Raw genomic sequence first — 16,867 nt, 5'->3', positions numbered from 1 at the left:
GATTTCTCTCCTGAACAGAGGGACTCGCCCCGAGCCATCAATAACCTCCGGCGGTCCAACAGTACCACCCAGGTGACGCCAGGCAGCGGCTCTCTCTTCAGGTACTGGCGGCGTAGGCTGCAGGGCTGCGCTGCCCTTTGTCCAGATGGCAGATCATTAACAGCCTGCTCATATTCCGACCTTTGTGTTCCCAGCTGCTACCCCCAGGGGTATACATACATGAGGGTGGGGGGCACCACTGCAGGAATGTGGCAGATGTTCTGCTGGGAGGTGCAGGGGGATGGACCACTCATTGTCAGACCCTGAAGTTATCTCCTTCCTCTCTTTACACAAAAAGGTGAAGCTGGGGGGCTTATCTACCCTCCCCCATAATTCCTTGTCAGTTGCTGCATTAGCAACTTGGATCGGAGGGGGGGGTGCAACCTGTAATCGCTGTGGAAAACCCTGCTTGCCATCCCCTCCTGCACCTAGCTAAGAAAGCTGGCACTTGTAGCCATGGGCAGGCTGATGGATGTTAATATGACACCTAGGAGGTCTACTTTCCGCACAGGTGCAGAATATTACACCTTCCATGTGGGTTGTCACCCAGATTTCTTAAAAGAACTTGCCACTCAGGACTGTGGGAGAGCTGGGTGACAACACCGGTGGAGGTCGTAATGGTGTCATTGGTTGTCGGCCATCTCTAATCTTGTGCCCTTTCGTCTCACTCAGTGGGGAGCAGCGCGAGGATTTCTTATCCTTTTTTGAGAGCAGTTCCGTGGGAAGGAAGAAGCTACATGGACTGGCCAAGACGCCCCCGGAGAAGAAGGCCACATGGAATATACTGGTACGTCCCCAGCGAATTACCCGCCACGTCTGTCCTAGGACAGGATTGTGTTTAGTCTTCTGGTCTGTGCGTGCAGGATCTCTGCTCCATGTCAGGGAACGAAATGATTTTTTTACTGTTCTCACAGCTGAGAGTTTGTTACTGTTGTATCCAGTCTAAAGAACCCCCCATCAGCAACACAAATCTTCATCGTTTGCTCCACCGCTGCTCCTGGTGTCTGTTACAGCCTGCAGCGTGGCATCTCACCGTCAGCGCTGCAGCCAGGAGATCAGCGGCTCGTGCCGTCAGATCTGGCAGACCCAAAACATTTAACATTTTTGGTCAATGGGACTTTTTTTGTGCTCTGACCTGACATTTTTATTGATACCACTTTGTGATAGATATAATATTTTGTTCACCGCCTGCAATGTTGCGACAGAGAAAAAAAGTAATTCTGTTGTGTTTAGTTTATTTTTTAATTACACTGTTCAGATTCGGGTTGATTTTATTTTATATTTTGTTAGATTGGACTTTTACAGATGCAGCGATACCAGATATGTGTATTTTTTCTTTTCTTTTTTCTCTTTAATTTTCATGGGGGTAAAGGATGTGATTTGAAAAAAATATATATAATATATTTTTCTTCACTTTCAACTGTATTCGTTAGTCCTCTTAGGGGACTTGAACTTACGATTGTCTTTTCGTTTCTACTATACATAGTAATACTCAGTATTGCTATGTATAGCTAAAATCACGGTCATCAGCAGACTTGCAGCCCTCAGGGCAACCTATCGGCGCCCCGCGATCACGTCATGGACATACCAGTGTGCACATAGAACAACAGACCCCTGCCAGCAGGCATTAAATTCCGCTGTCACAGATTGACAGCAACATTTACTTTAGAATTTACTATAAATTAAGGGTGTGAATAATTTTATACCCCCTCGTTTCACAGGATGACCAACCTCGTGCTTTTCCTGTACCCTCAAGTGCTCGCAGTGCCAGCTCGGTTCAGAGCTTGAGCATGAAGAGGAGAGACATGCCCGCACTGGCGCCCAATTTTCCAGCAAACAACAGGTATTTTATTCAGCGTGGTCTCACATTATATTGTTAAGTAGCGAGTTGTGAATAAGCGTCACCTACTGCTGCTACCTGCAGCTCCTGGTGTGCAGGATACTGATCAAGAAGTCAGTAATAGTCTCGAGTGGACTCGATGTCATCTAGTGAAGTCTGACAGGTCCACCATTGATGTCCTGATCGCTCCACTGATGAGAGCAGAGTCTGTAGATGCCACGTTGAACGTTTGCTGCCTGCAACATCATCCAGCATCACTGGTTTGGTGGTGGGTCAGTGATGGTCTGAGGAGGCATATTCTTGGGGTGGGGGAACCTCCTCATGAAGCAAAACAGCCCCCTGACAACGGTTAGATACCGGAATGAAATTCTCAGAGCTGTTGTCAGACTATTCCGTGACCCTGGGTTTTCCTGGTGCAGGGCAATGCCAGGCCTCTTGTGGGCACGCACAGTGTGTGGTGAAAGCAATGCCAACTGAGACTGGCCCTAACATATTGCCATTTTTTTCTCCCACATTTAGGAGTAACAAGGGAACCGTAGGAAATACTGTAACCACGATGGTGCACAATAACTATTCATCCGGGGATCGAGGACTCGCTGCCAAGAGCTCCAATCAGAAACCGCCATCTTTAAAGTATGAGCACTGAGGGGTTTTTAGGGGACACGATACATGGGGCTTTAGCATTACACCCAGTGTTTAAAAAAAAAAAAAAGGGCCATCCTTGCCCTTGGTCTGTGTCTGAAATTGCAGCCCAAGATATTGGGACGAAGAGCAGCCTATCTGCTGACAGTAACCACTCTGGGTTTGAGGGGGCATCATTAATGTTAAGCCCCTCCTGCACGTCCTCCCAGTTGTTGGTTATTTTTTCTCTCCGAGATATGCGGTGCTTGGAGATTTGAGCAGAGGCTTCTCTCCTTCATGTAATGTACCTTGCACCTTTCTTTTTCATCTTCACCAGTAATCAGAGGACGCCCAATGGTGAAGAATCAGGAAGCAGCTTCCAGAAATCCCAGAAAAATCTGTCCGGCACAAACAATCTGGGGCGTAACAACGCTGGGGGAAACAGCGCTGCCCAGAGGCGGAAAGAGGTCACTGCAGAGGAGGCGGAGCGGTCAGTATTATTAGTCTTATACTTCATATCAGGCTTAAATATTTAGCAAAATCCCACCCCACTTTTCCTTTATTTGTATCGCACATTAACGTTCAGCTTATTGGGCACATTTGCATATTCCTCACCTAAAATACTCTGTTCTGCTGAGGATCCTAATGTTTCCTGTCTGAGACCTTTTATTTGTCACCATACTTCTCATCAAATCATAATACTCATCCTGTCTTCATTAACATCACATGTATACACTGGTCACTGCCTGCAGCAAGATCAGCACACTCTTCCCCTGTAATACTCTGTGCTACTCGGAACGTCGACACTTGCCCTTTGTCTGATTTCCCAATTGTTCCAATTCTTGTCCTCCCTAATATCACATAGACCACTAAGATCATCAGACTCACTTCCATATGGACAGGTCACTGCCTCCTGCAAGGTCAGCACACTCCTCTCCTGCTGCAGTCACCATTCCCATCACCTAATTGCTTATACGTTAAATCTTTATAATGTATGTGAGGTACATATAATCGGTTGATGACCCCAGGTGTCTCTCTCTTGCACAGGTTTATTCTGCAGGTGAACAATGCTGCCATCACCATTCAGCGTTGGTACAGGCGCCAGCGTCAAAAGCGGAGATCTGGGGAGGAAGCTCTACGTCATATGTTGGCTTCCAAAAAAGAGGTAAATTGGCATATCAGGGTGTTTGGTGGGGATGTGCCCACAGGGACCCTCGTCATCATCATACAGAGCGTCACACATGCTCAGTCAGTCTCCATAGAAGTGACAGAATAGGGACCCCTCAGGATCGGACTTGCAGGGATCACAGTTTTATGCACTATACCTGGAAACCCAATTATTATTATAGTGTCAAGAGGTTAATATATCAGCCACGAACCAAGTAACGGTGTGTGGATCTGACTCAGAAACTGGGCCTGCGCCATGCAGGGCGATTGCTGCTGTTAACCACTAAAATGCCTCTTTCAATAACTGACAGCAGCATTTAAGCACCCGTCTGCCCCACCTCGCAATGCAATTGTTGGGTGCTAATGGGCTGCCTAAACGCCCACCTGCGCTGCCATGTTCATTTTCCTGTGAAGTTTTGGCTTCATAGGGGACTGTGATTTTTGCTATAGATAACAATCCTCTGTTATTGCAGTATATGTTATGATCGAACATTCAAGTCCCGTATGGGGACTGAAAAAAAAAAAAACACAAACAGGTCCTCTGGAAAATGAATTAAAAAAAAAAGTTATGGGTCTCACAAAATAGTGACGCCAACTAAATTGTATTTATTTTTTTACAAAGTTCTGCATTTGTCTAAACCACTAAATTTGGTATCTGCGTAATCATACTGACCGGGAAAACTGTGCTCCCACTGCAATATTAATTCCATAAAAACAATGGCTGAATTGCTCTATTTTTTTTTTTCCGTATGCTGTATGGTAAAATTAATGGCGGCTTTCAGGACTCTGAAAATGCAGAGGAAAAAATAAAAAATTTAAAAGGTTGATATCAGCTGTGACTTCCCAGATGCTGAGAACTTCTGTAGAAATCCTGTCCCTGTTTGACTTGAAGATGTGAACATTTTCTTCTCCCTATAGGAACGGCAGCATCAGGCAGATGAGAGCAGTCACCTAAATTCCCATCAGTCCAAAGACGACGAACGCAAGAGAATCCGAGAAGAGAAAGCTCGACAGGCCCGGCGGGCAGCCGTCCAGGTAGGTGATAATGCCCCCACTTCTTCAAGGGTGGTACGGTGGGCAACCCACGGCCGCCTCTACATTATATTGTGTTTTTGATATTCTGCTTCAATCAAAGGAACTGCAGCTGAAGCGGGCACAGAAAGCCCTGGAAGCCCAGAAACTGGTAGAAGAGGAGCTGGCGCTGCTGCAACAGAGCGGGAAAGTGGGAAAGAAGAAGGTCAGCAGGAATCTGCTCAGTTCCCCATTACAGAGAAGCAGCAAGTCCAATAACAATAATGCAGGTAAGTGATGTCACAGGACATGGCAATGCTCCTCTGTACTTCTAGAGTCACACATTACTTTAGGGTGAAAGGGTTATTTCCATGTTTAGACGTTATCAGCTACTCATAGAATAGGTGATATAACCTGCTTATCTACTTCTGGGACCCCCAGCGATCCCTAGAATTGGGATTTTAAACGCCCCGTATAAATGTAGATGTTGCCGGGCATGCACACCACTCCTGCATTCACTCTCTATAGCCGAGTACAGCAATCGCCTAATTCAGGAAGTCCCTCATAGAGAGTGAATGAAGCCACCCACCACGCCATTCAGACAGAGCGTTTCAGAGGTCCCACCGTTCAGACTACTATCCCCATCAGGTAGTTATCAACCATCCTATTAATAGTTTTTAGGATTATCCTCTTAAAGGGGATTTTCCATATTATAAAGTAATGTCATATCTTTGGGATGGGAGAATTGGTCAGTGACTACCTCCCATCCTGAGAATGAAGGGTACATAGCTCTGGTTTAGAACCACGTACTTTCACTATTTTTTTTTTTTTTTTTCCTCTGGACATCCTTCGGTGCGTCCCCATTGAAGTGAATGCAGCTGTGCTGCAGTTTCCCTGGGGCAGAGGTCAGGGAGAAGGGAATGCATCTGGTGTCCCCTTAATTATTAGAATTAGTGGAGGCGCAGAGACAAATCATATAGCGATGACATTTTCTAGGTAGGGAAGACCCTTTATTGAAGGAATTCTCATTATGCCATTCTCTTTTCATACACCCTGTTAGGGTGGTCTTGCTGACTGATGCGGTAGATGTATATTTTTTTAGTTGCCTCTATATTTGTATAGCCCCAGAGTGAATGCATTAGATGATGGTGGTCTGTGGTGTCTGATGTTGGTACCACGGACCCTAGAGTACGAGTGTTCCCTTATATGAGATGCTCATGGCTTGTGCTCCTATCTGTCCTATTAGGTGTACGAGTGTTCCCTTATATGAGATACTCATGGCTTGTGCTCCTATCTGTCCTATTAGGTGCTAGAGTTCAGGATGTGCTGGAAAATGATAATTCGGTCATCCCACTCTTCAAGCCATCCCCCGACTACAGGAGCAGCGAGCACAGTGCCCAGGTTAGTGTATCACGAGACCCCTCCATTGCCCATATTGTGCCATTTGGTCTGCCCTTATTATTGCTTTGTGGACCACCTCCTTTTTTACAGGCGCTCTCTACCCCTGACCACATACTGGGGGAAGTGGATGTAGCAGCCTCAGCCCAGTCTAAGACCACCCTGACCGATCTACTGGACACCCTGAAGCAGCTGGAGGAACCCGAACCATTGATGGAAATAAGAACAGAGGTCAAAGACAAATTTCACTGGATCGATGGGGTAAGATGGGCCCGTGGCTGGAAGGTAGCTGGAGTGTCAGACTAGGTCTATATTAACCACTTGTCTTCCAGGACGCAGACACATCACTTACGACCGATAACCTGGAGCGTCATAGTCAGATGACCCATAACAGACAAGTGGAGCAGAAGGAGGTTCACGGTGGAGCTGCGACTCTGCTGTCCGAGGCCAAGCTGCAGAACATCATTAGCTTTCTGGATGAAATGGAAAAAGCTGAACAAGAAAGACCACGGTCCTCGGGGTCCAACACTCACAGAGGAGTAAGTATTGACTTACTGTATAGGAATACATGAAAGCTAATTGATTGAGAGGGCGAAAGAAAATGTATAAGATAACAGCACCTGGAAACAGTGCCACTCTTCTGTATGGGCCGGGACTGGTATTGCAGCTCAAATGGTGCTGGTCTGCTATACTGCACACAGCTCAAGAATGGCGCTGAATCTAGGAAGATCTAATGCAACTCCTTTAACCCCTTCCTGACATGCGCCGTACTATTACTGCGCATGTCGTGTCTCCCCCTTTGATGTGGGCTCCGGCAGTGAGCCCACATCAAAGTCGCGACATGTCAGCTGTTTTGTACAGCTGACATGTGCGCGCAATAGCGGCGGATGAAATCGCGATTCACCCGCCGCTATTAACCTGTTAAATGCTGCTGACAGCGGCATTTAACAGCCACGCAGCCGGAAATGAGCGCATCGCCGACCCCCGATCATGTGACAGGGGTCGGCGATGCGCTCATTTCCGGCTGCGTGGCAGGACAGTAACTGTAGAGGTCCTTGAGACCTCTATGGTTACTGATGCCGGCCTGCTGTGAGCGGCCCCCTGTGGTCGGCGCTCATAGCAAGCCTGCATTTCAGCTACATAGCAGCGATCTGATGATCGCTGCTCTGTAGCTGAGCCGATCGAGTGGTGCCAGCTTCTAGCCTCCCATGGAGGCTATTGAAGCATGGCACAAGTTAAAAAAAATGTTTTTAAAAATATGAAAAAAAAAATATAAAAAAGTTTAAATCACCCCGCTTTCACCCCATCCTAAATAAAACAATAAAAAAAAAAATCAAACCTACACATATTTGGTATCGCCGCGTTCATAATCGCCCGATCTATCAATAAAAAAAAGCATTAACCTGATCGCTAAACAGTGTAGCGAGAAAAAAATTAGAAACGCCAGAATTACGTTTTTTTGGTCGCCGCGACATTGCATTAAAATGCAATAACGGGCGATCAAAAGAACGTATCTGCACAAAAGTGGTATTATTAAAACGTCGGCTCGGCACGCAAAAAATAAGCCTTCAACCGACCCCAGATCACGAAAAATGGAGACGCTTCGGGTTTCGGAAAATGGCTTTTTTTTTCTTTTTTTTTTAGCAAAGTTTTGAATTTTTTTTCACCACATAGATAAAAAATAACCTAGACATATTAAATGTCTATGAACTCGTAATGACGTAGAGAATCACAATGGCAGGTTCTCTGCCATTTGCACTTGGGATTGCACTTTTTTTGCAATTTCACCGCACTTGGAATTTTTTTTCCCGTTTTCTAGTACAAGACATGGTAAAACCAATAGTGTCGTTCAAAAGTACAACTCGTCCCGCAAAAAATAAGCCCTCACATGACCATATTGACGGAAAAATAAAAAACTTATGGCTCTGGGAAGGAGGGGAGCAAAAAACGAAAACGCAAAAACGAAAAAGGGCCGCGTCTTGAAGGGGTTAACGTTTTCTCTATGTTCCTGCTTTATCTCTTCCCTCTTGTCCTGCACTTTGCCATTACATAGTGTGACACTGCCCCCTGGTGGCCACATTACAGATTGCAGCAGTCCCTACATAGTCCCTCTTTATTTTGGGTGCAGACTCTTCTCTCCGAGGCGGAGTTGAATCATCTGGAGCAGGCATCGGCTGTCGCCACCGAGGTGACCAGTTCCATGTTGAAGATGCGACTTGAGCTGGAGGAGAAGAAGAAAGCGCTGAGTCTTCTGCAGACGGCTTTAGTGAGTATCTCCTTGCTGAGGTTCCTCTACCTGGTGACAACCTGGCGTGTCTGAAGTTCTGATTGCTGGTGACATTTATCGTGAGGGTCACAGTGAGGTTATCAGGCCCAGGTTCCTAGCACCCAGTCTGCCTCTGATTACTAAGGTAATAATAAGCTTTTATCACCTTTCCACAGGATGGGTGAAAAATCTGTGATCAATGGGGGCTGACTATTGAGAATGAGGATCCCAAAGATCTGTGTAAATGGAGCAGTACATATATGTACCCACTACTCCCATGCAGTACATAGAGCAGTTGTCCTGCATGCACATTACTGCTTCATGGGGACACAGGACCCCATTAGCATGATCCGTGGGGGTCTCAAAAGATCAAACCCAAAGTGATCATTCATTTATAACCGTTTAAATCTAAAATTGCCAATGACTTGAGGGCAGAGAGAAGACGAGCAGGCCCACGATAATATGCCACCAGGCTACTCTATTGCCTACTTGCCCATGGTCGCAGATTGTCCAATGGGCTCCCAAAAGAAGAGCAATACGGGCAGGTGTCTTGCAAACGGCTGATTACAGCCACCGCCATGGTTCCACCCATTGACTTTTATGTGAGTTGTATAAATGTGTATGCAGTGGGCAAGAATAAAGAATTTACCATTGAATTCTGTGGCGGTATATGAAGCTCCTTAGCTGCCACTTAAAAAAAACACTAAATCTTGTGGTTGATGTGAACATATAGGATAAGTTTTCTCTTTACATCCCTCTCCCAGGCACAGCAGCGTGAATTAACCGTTCGACACGTCAAACAAACAGAGAAAGAGATGAGTTACCAGCTGAAACAGCAGAGCGCGCAATACGAGGCCACCATACAGAGGCACCTCACCTTCATCGACCAGGTAAATAATTAATTAATGAGCCCTAATAATGTCCGATCCACACAAGGCAGGTGTCGGCTTTGTTATGTAACCAGCAGTACTGCCTGCGGTATGGCAGTATTTAAAACAAGCGGTCAAATGATCTCTGTTTCCAGTCCCTTATGGGGACTAAAAATTAAATTGAAAAATAAAAGTAAAAAATATTAAAATACAAAAACATTGCAGACATTCATTTTTTTCACTGCATAGATACTGCAAAAACTATGAGTTGAGTATCACCGTAATCCTACTGATCTGAAAAATCATTTTAACCAGTGACTTTCACTGTACAATCAACTCTGTGAAAAGGAAACTAAAAAAAAACAATGGCGGAATTGCATTTCTTTCATCATAGTTTGGATTTTTTTCAGGACATTACTTTATATGGTATAATTAACTGACACAGGTTTACTGCAACACAGAGGGGCCAGAAGACTGCGGTGTTTGATTTCTCATACTCCTGCACTAATTAGAAGCATTTCACCATTGTATTAAACAGTGCAGGTTTCTGATAGCAGTGCACGAGTTAATCTGTTCAGTTGAGAGCTCCTGGAGCTTTCCATCTTTGATGATCTCGGCTGTTCAGTGCTGGCCACTCCCCTCTGCTATATATACTGGGCTCTGGCAATTCGGGATTGCCATTGTTGCTTTCATACTGCTTGGTTCTGGAGTTCAAGATGTTTGGAGTGTTGTTCAGAAGACACTTGCTTGATGATTTGTCTGTGTGCATATCCTCATCCTCTCCTATTTGTTTTTTCCTTCCATTCTTCCTGTTGTTTTTGAATGCATATTTGTATGATTGGTATTTTCATTTATCCCTGTTAGTCTGGTTTGTCTATTCTTATACACCACTACTGACCACTTCCTTGTTTAGGAGAGGGGACAAATAAGGGCTGATTTAGGAGCTCAGCAAGGTATGCGGCCCTGGCCACTTCACCATCACAAGCAATCTTGAGGAGCAGGGATAGCAAAGGTACCCCTAGCTTTAGGGAAGGAGCCTCTAGCCCTGGGATTTACTGCAACAGTGCCGTGACATTAACAATGTCATTCATAACTACAACTCGTTAGGTGAAAAAACAGCCTTCGTCCTGCAAAGTACATGGAAAAGTAAAAAAGTTATGAATTTTAGCAAAAGGGGAGGGGAAAAAAGAAAAAAATGGTTGCAGCAAGAAGGGGTTATGCTAAGATTGCAAGTTGTCCCATTTCCACTTGATGGGTAACAAACTTGCTGATCGCTTAGGGTCAGACCTCTGGGACTTCTCTGATCACAGAGTCCTGTACTCTATCTAACTCTGACATCCCATAGCCTTTGATTGGAACGGCGGTGCCCAGGATTGACAGTTTTCACAATCAAAGGACTCCAAACCCCATTCTCGTGATTGATGGGGGTCCCAGCGATCAAAAAGTTATCTTCTATCCAGTAATGACTTATAATCTTGACACAACTCCTTTAAAGGAGTATTCTGATCACCATAAGTGAGTAATGGATGCGGGTCGCAAACGCTCCACCTCTATTCATTTTTCACTTGGATACGGTGGCCAGATGGCACGGGAGTCTGCAGACCTCCGTTCTCTAGAAAGGCTCCTACCTCTGGGGCCTGCTTATGGTATTTCCTGTGGCTGTTCCATAAAGGTCTAAGATCAGAATACCACCTTAAATAGGTTGTCCGGTGACAAGTTATCGCCTATTCACAGGATTTCCTGTTGATCAGTGGGGGTCCGCCCATTAATGATGCAGGTGATGATGGTCACTCTCCCATCTATCAATAAATTATGACCTAACTTGTTTTCCTCCGAGCACCACTTTATGAAAGGTCATGAATTTGTGATCCCCTCCCCCGCCACCTATGAGCGGAGCAGTGTACATGACCACTTTATTGTCTGCCTATGTACAGCTCATCGATGACAAGAAAACTCTGAGCGAGCGATGCGAGTCTCTGGTAACTGAGCTGAAGCAGGTGGATCACAAGTACTCCAGCAAGATCTCCCAGATGCAAGAGCAGCATGACACGGTGAGAAGAAGCAGCGTCTTGTACTCCATTTACATCCACAGCTGCATTCAAAATTCTGCTGCTTTACCACCACTCTGCTGCTCCCTTGTGGTTCAGTGCATGTGCACTGTGGAAGATGTCCTGCTTATGGATTAGGGATCTCCTTCCACAGCATCTTCTGACAACACTGAATTAGAACGGGGCCATGTTGTCAGATTCTCTCAGTAGTGCAGTCCTAGATTTCTCATGCAGTGAACACGAAGTCTGAGTCCAAATACTGCGTGCCTTCTAAATAGGCGGAGTCCCATTTTATGCCTCCCTCAATTCCTGGTGGGGTTTTGTCCTCCCATTATTGCATTCTCTTAGTGATTTGTTGTCTCTTCCCCCCTTTTCTTCTTCTCTTTGCTTTCCCCCAGGTTTGGCAAACTCTGGGCCCCCTGTGTGAGGTAATAGCCCTGTACACATTACATGCACTCTTTTCTTGTTGCCCTATGTCACCCTGGCAGGACCCCTGTCTGTCATGCCTGTGCCCATCAGTCCTCATACACAGCATATCATTTTGTATCCACAGCATGATCCTTAACCATTTTACACTAACTGGTTTATATCTCTACTTGGCACCGGATTTGGCACATGAAGATGTATGTCAGTGTGCTCTTCTTTTAAAGAGGACTTTTCCCCAGTTCAAAACTGTCTATTTTCTGTCTTATTTTATTCCTACTACTCCCCTTACTATTCCGTTCTTGATTTTTTTTCTTTAAATCTGCCATACGGTTCCGGAGATATGGGCCTTTTTATTTAGTGCAAATCTTTGTTCTTTACAAGGAGGTGTGGCTGATTGGGTATTTATGCAGAAGAGCCTAAAGACATGCCCCAGAGGATCCTGTGAACCACACCCCTAAATGAAAAAGGCCTATATCTTTGTATCTGCATGACGGACTTAAGAAACAAAAACAATGGAATTTTCATACTTAATAAAATAAGAGCAAAAAATAACCACTTTTGACCGAGTGACAGGTCCCCTTAAATGTACGCCATCCTTCCCTTCAAGTCCCTCCCCCCCCCAATCTTAGTGATCCCTCTTGACTTCTTTATAACTGCATGGACTAGAAATAATCTACTCCGCGCTATTAAATGATGCTGCTTTCCTCTTTTGCTTGGATGATGATGTCATCACATCATTTCCTATTAAGTGACATCATCAATGAAAAGGTTTGTACTTTCTCTATATGGGTAAGCAATAGTTAAAGGAGTTTCCCAATTTGTTACCACCATATTGAAATATAATACAGTCTGTCATATATTCACCGTTTCCATGCCGCAGTCCGAGCCGCTGATCTTGTGTGCGTAATGATTGGCTGCTCTAGTCACGTGATGTCATTTATTGATCAGATGACATCAAGCAAGACTGAAACTATGAGCACAGCAGAATATTAAAAGTAAGGATAGTGCAACTTTTTTTGGTATAGTGGAAAAGCCGCAATACCTGACATGGCCCTTGGACGGAAGTGGCGCTGTTTTACTGAATTTTTTTGTTTTTTAAATGTCCTTTTCCTCCCCGTCCTCCTGATTCCCTGACGTTCTTCCATCTGTTGGGTCCCACTATTTTGCTTTGCATGATACAGACCAGGGATGTAACACCTATTAATATTACGCTGCCCCATGTTGGCTGATATATGATACTACACTAGAAGAAAAAAAATTGAGCTTTTTATGTAGTTTTTGAAAATGCTGTGTAATTTTATGCACTGATCTTATAATGTAGCTGTTTATTTGGTTACATTGGGTTCTCCCATTGAGGATCTCTTTCTATGAGCCAGAGTAGAAAGCCAGTCTGTGAGAGCAGATATTTCCTAGTACTACGTGGATGGCCACTATTTAATGCTACAGTGCTGTAGAAATTCCCAACTGACTGCTTTTTACCCTCTCAGGATTGAACCTAGAGATGAGCAGAATATCTTTGGCTCCCTCCGTATTCAGCAAGCTATAGTGCTTACCGAAGAAGCTGCAGCGGGAACCCGGATACCTGGAGCGCTCCAATAATCAGGTGTCCAGCGCCGCAGCTTGCATGGAGAGACTGTGTTGTGACTGTCACACAGCCGCGACACATACAGCTGCGGCACCAGACACCTGTTTATCGGAGCGCTCCAGGTATCCGGGTTTTCCGCTGTAGCTTCTTCGGTAAGCGCTATAGCGTGCCGAATAAGGAGGGAGCTGAAGATATTTGCTCATCTCTAGTTGGACCCATGTTGATCGCTGCTGCATTCTAAAATCGTGTGTCCCTTTAAATGATCAAATTCAGTAATGATCAAATTCAGTCCGTCTGCAGCCACCACTAGGTGGAGCTTACTGGATCTATACCACTTTCTTTGAACTTGCCTTTACCTTTTTAAAAAGGGGGTCATCAATCCTGACAGCACTATGGAGGTTGTCCTTCTTATCCTTACTGGGACAGGAAACAGCGAGAGGTTAATAGGAACCTTCCACCTCCACCCCTCAGTGTTTTTTCCTGTTCCAGTGAGGATAGGAACGACGAGAGAAGCCGGCGTATCCCTTCAGGCTGTACCTGACAGGCCTAGCACGGATCGGGTGGCCCAGCCTCTCCCTTCCCGCTGTCAAGGGTCTGTGGCCGATACCCTCCGATGGGGGGGTCCCTGTGGTGTCATCTCTGCAGGCCGGCATAGCACTTCCTGGTCACGGCCAGCGTGCGTTCCATGGTGGAATGCACAAAGTATCCAGTGAAGCAAGGATCCTAGCAGCGCCTCGGTTGGGTATCGTATAAATAGGATCCTAGATGTCTGTAAGCTGCCCTACTGTATGCGTGGACATGGAGGAATCTGCCAAAACTGAGGCTAATTCTGAAGATAGCCAGGGGTACGTGAGTAGAGGACTAGTGAGATACCCACTGACAGCCCCTACCCCACATATAGAAATACATAGCATGTACTCCTAAAAGGGATGGCAAGAAAGCTGCCAGACACCTGGCAGAAACATCTGTGTGAACCTTGCACCTCAAGGTCATCAGAGTGGAGCAGTCGTCTCTGCTGTCGGATATGAGGTCCATTATCAGAGAGAAGGTCCAGGCCTCTATCTCGCGGCTGGTCCAGACTCACAATTCTCAGCCCGAGTCCCAGAGTGGTCCACGTGCCAACATGCCATGGAAGATGGAGTTGACCTCTGAGGAGGACGTATACTCAGGTGAATCTGACCAGAAAGAAGGGGAAATGATTGCTGACCCGCCAGAGGGAGGGAAGAGATACTTTTTCTCCTCTGAGGACATGGATGAACTACTCCGGGCAGTCAGGAGAACTGTTCAGGTGGAGGAAGCCCAGAAGCCTCTCTCCTTACAGGACAAGATGTTCGGTGGGTTGAGGTCCCAGAGAAACAGAGTTTTCCCGGTCAATAGCCACATCCTCTCGATGATCGTGGAAGATTGGGAAGATGCCGAGAAAAGGATGGTTATTCCCAGACACTATAAGCTTTGCCTTCCCTTCGAACCAAAGGACATTAAAACCTGAGAGGACATTCCCAAGATCGATGTACCCATAGCCAAGGTGGGGAAGAGGACTTTGATCACATTCGAGGATTCTTGTAACCTGATAGAGCCAATGGATCGGAAGGTGGATGGTCTTCTTAAAAGAACCTGGGAGACGTTGGCCGCCATAATTCGTGCCAACATCATGGTAATTTCGGTAGCTCGATCCAATCACCTATGGGTCGACGACCTGGAAGAACACCTAAAGTCAAAAACCCCCAGGGACGCTATTCTGAAATCCCTTCCCCTCCTAAAACTTGCTACCGGGTTCATGTTTGACGCATCTTTGGAAACTGTTAGATTCACAGCCAGGAGCGAAGCCTTATTTAATGCTGCCCGGCGAGCTATTTGGCTAAAAAAAATGGTCGGGGATACACAGTCCAAAAACAAGCTGTGTTCCATACGGGTGAAAGTGTTTGGTCCTGTTCTAGATGATATTCTGGAAAAGGCATCAGACAAAAGAAATGGTTCCCTGTGGATAAACCAAAAAAGTATCAGCCCTTTCGTAGACCCCAAACAGAGGTCAGTCTATAAAGGGAAGGGTAAATCGAGCAGATGGAGCTACCCCAAGGGAGGTAGGGGTAAGGACTCCATCTTTGGTTCAGGCTCAGGTTTGGGAAGAAAGTCAAGTTGTGAGAGTGGGGGGATGGCTAGGACGGTACCTGGAAAGTTGGCAGGAGATCAAAGAAAATCAGTGGGTGTTGGGGATAATCTCTTCGGTTCACAGAATAGAGTTTACCCAGACCCCGCCAGCGAGGTCCATAATAATGAGCTCCCGCCACTAGTCTACCTTTTCCCCCATGTGGTTGGATGTTCAGAATCTTCTAAAAATTGGCGCATTAGTCCCGGTGCCCGAGCAAGAAAAATGCGAAGGACATTATTCCCGTCTCTTTTCAGTCAAAAAACCCTCAGGAGAAAGACAGACAATAATGAACCTGAAACCTCTAAACCGCTGGGTAAATTACAAAAAGTTCAAAATGGAGTCCATCAGGTTCTTCCCTCTTGTGCAGTGATCACCAAAGATGCAAGTCAGCTAGGGTGGGGTGGTCATATGGAAGGAAAATACTTCCAAGGAACGTGGAGCCTAGAAATCAGAGCCAGGCCCTCAAACTTCATAGAACTGTGTGCAGTGTGGAAAGTCCTACGCCAGGTCCAGTCAGTAGTCGGGCAGGCATATAAGAATCCTGTCGGACAACACGACAAGCTTGGCTTTTTTTTGCGCCATCAGGAGGGTTCAAGACATCCCTCTCTACAACATCTGGCAGGGAAGATCTTTCGGTGGCCTGAAAGGACGTTGATATCTGTTTCGGTAGCTCACCTAGAGGGGTCCAGGAACCAGGTGGCAGACTTCCGAGCAGGCAGAGGTTATCTCTGACAGAGTGGGAGCTGAATGAGTTTGTGTTCTGCATGCTGTGTCAGCATTGGGGAGTTCCACAGGTAGATCTCTTCGCATCCAGAGAAAACACAAAGGTCAGGGAATTTTTTTTTTTTAATCTAAACCCCTAGACAATCTGGCAGGCGTCGAGGCACTATCCTAGTTCTGGAGGGGGAAACTGACCTACGCGTTCCACCCCCCCCCCCCCCCCCCTCCTCTGATTCCAAGAGTACTAAAGAACGTACAGGAAAAGAGGGCAAAGGTAATTTTGGTAGTTCCCGTCTGGCCAAGAATGAGTTGGTTTCCTCTGCTGAGGAAGATGTCCACGGAAGATCTCCTCCTGCTTCCATGGAGAAAAGACCTGTGCCAGGGCCCAGTGTTTCACCAGAACCCGGACAGTCAACACCTTTCAGCATGGATCATGAGAGTCAAGTACTGAGATTAATGAGATTTTCTGATGAGGTGACATCTATCCAAGTAGAAAGCCTGTAACCTCATCTATATATAAAAAAATGTGGAAGCGTTTTTGTATGAAGTGCGGGGGGGGGGTTCTCTGTGGATACATCTCGCCCTGATATTCAAAGAATTCTTGATTTCCTGCAGGCAGGTTTCAAGAGGCCTACGACCGAGTACCCTAAGAGTACACAGTGTTAAGCGTATTCTTTGATTCTCCCCTAGCAGCCCACCCCTGGATAGCAAGGTTCTCCAGAGCTATA

The 16,867-nt window shown here is 46.0% G+C and overlaps 1 protein-coding gene across 8 annotated transcripts in view; it reads left to right on the top strand.

The window, feature by feature from the left end:
• Window positions 1–16,867, top strand: part of CEP131 (centrosomal protein 131) — a 51,985-nt gene that overhangs the window by 12,255 nt on the left and 22,863 nt on the right. For 4 of the 8 annotated variants that reach the window (XM_077253357.1, XM_077253356.1, XM_077253358.1 and 1 more), the window contains 15 exons: window positions 19–101; window positions 712–826; window positions 1,761–1,882; window positions 2,399–2,512; window positions 2,838–2,990; window positions 3,548–3,665; window positions 4,586–4,702; window positions 4,803–4,968; window positions 5,985–6,079; window positions 6,170–6,337; window positions 6,409–6,615; window positions 8,205–8,342; window positions 9,107–9,232; window positions 11,146–11,262; window positions 11,658–11,687. In XM_077253357.1, coding sequence (XP_077109472.1) covers window positions 19–101; window positions 712–826; window positions 1,761–1,882; window positions 2,399–2,512; window positions 2,838–2,990; window positions 3,548–3,665; window positions 4,586–4,702; window positions 4,803–4,968; window positions 5,985–6,079; window positions 6,170–6,337; window positions 6,409–6,615; window positions 8,205–8,342; window positions 9,107–9,232; window positions 11,146–11,262; window positions 11,658–11,687 — 1,869 coding nt within the window. The remainder of the gene's footprint in view (window positions 1–18; window positions 102–711; window positions 827–1,760; window positions 1,883–2,398; window positions 2,513–2,837; window positions 2,991–3,547; window positions 3,666–4,585; window positions 4,703–4,802; window positions 4,969–5,984; window positions 6,080–6,169; window positions 6,338–6,408; window positions 6,616–8,204; window positions 8,343–9,106; window positions 9,233–11,145; window positions 11,263–11,657; window positions 11,688–16,867) is intronic. The other 4 variants (XM_077253360.1, XM_077253359.1, XM_077253362.1 and 1 more) reach the window with 2 other exon arrangements.

This window comes from Ranitomeya variabilis, chromosome 4, assembly GCF_051348905.1.
Source record: "Ranitomeya variabilis isolate aRanVar5 chromosome 4, aRanVar5.hap1, whole genome shotgun sequence".
Classification (NCBI taxonomy): Eukaryota; Metazoa; Chordata; class Amphibia; order Anura; family Dendrobatidae; genus Ranitomeya; species Ranitomeya variabilis.
The sequence above is the reverse complement of the archived record's forward strand: the minus strand, read 5'-3'. Positions and strand labels throughout refer to the sequence as shown.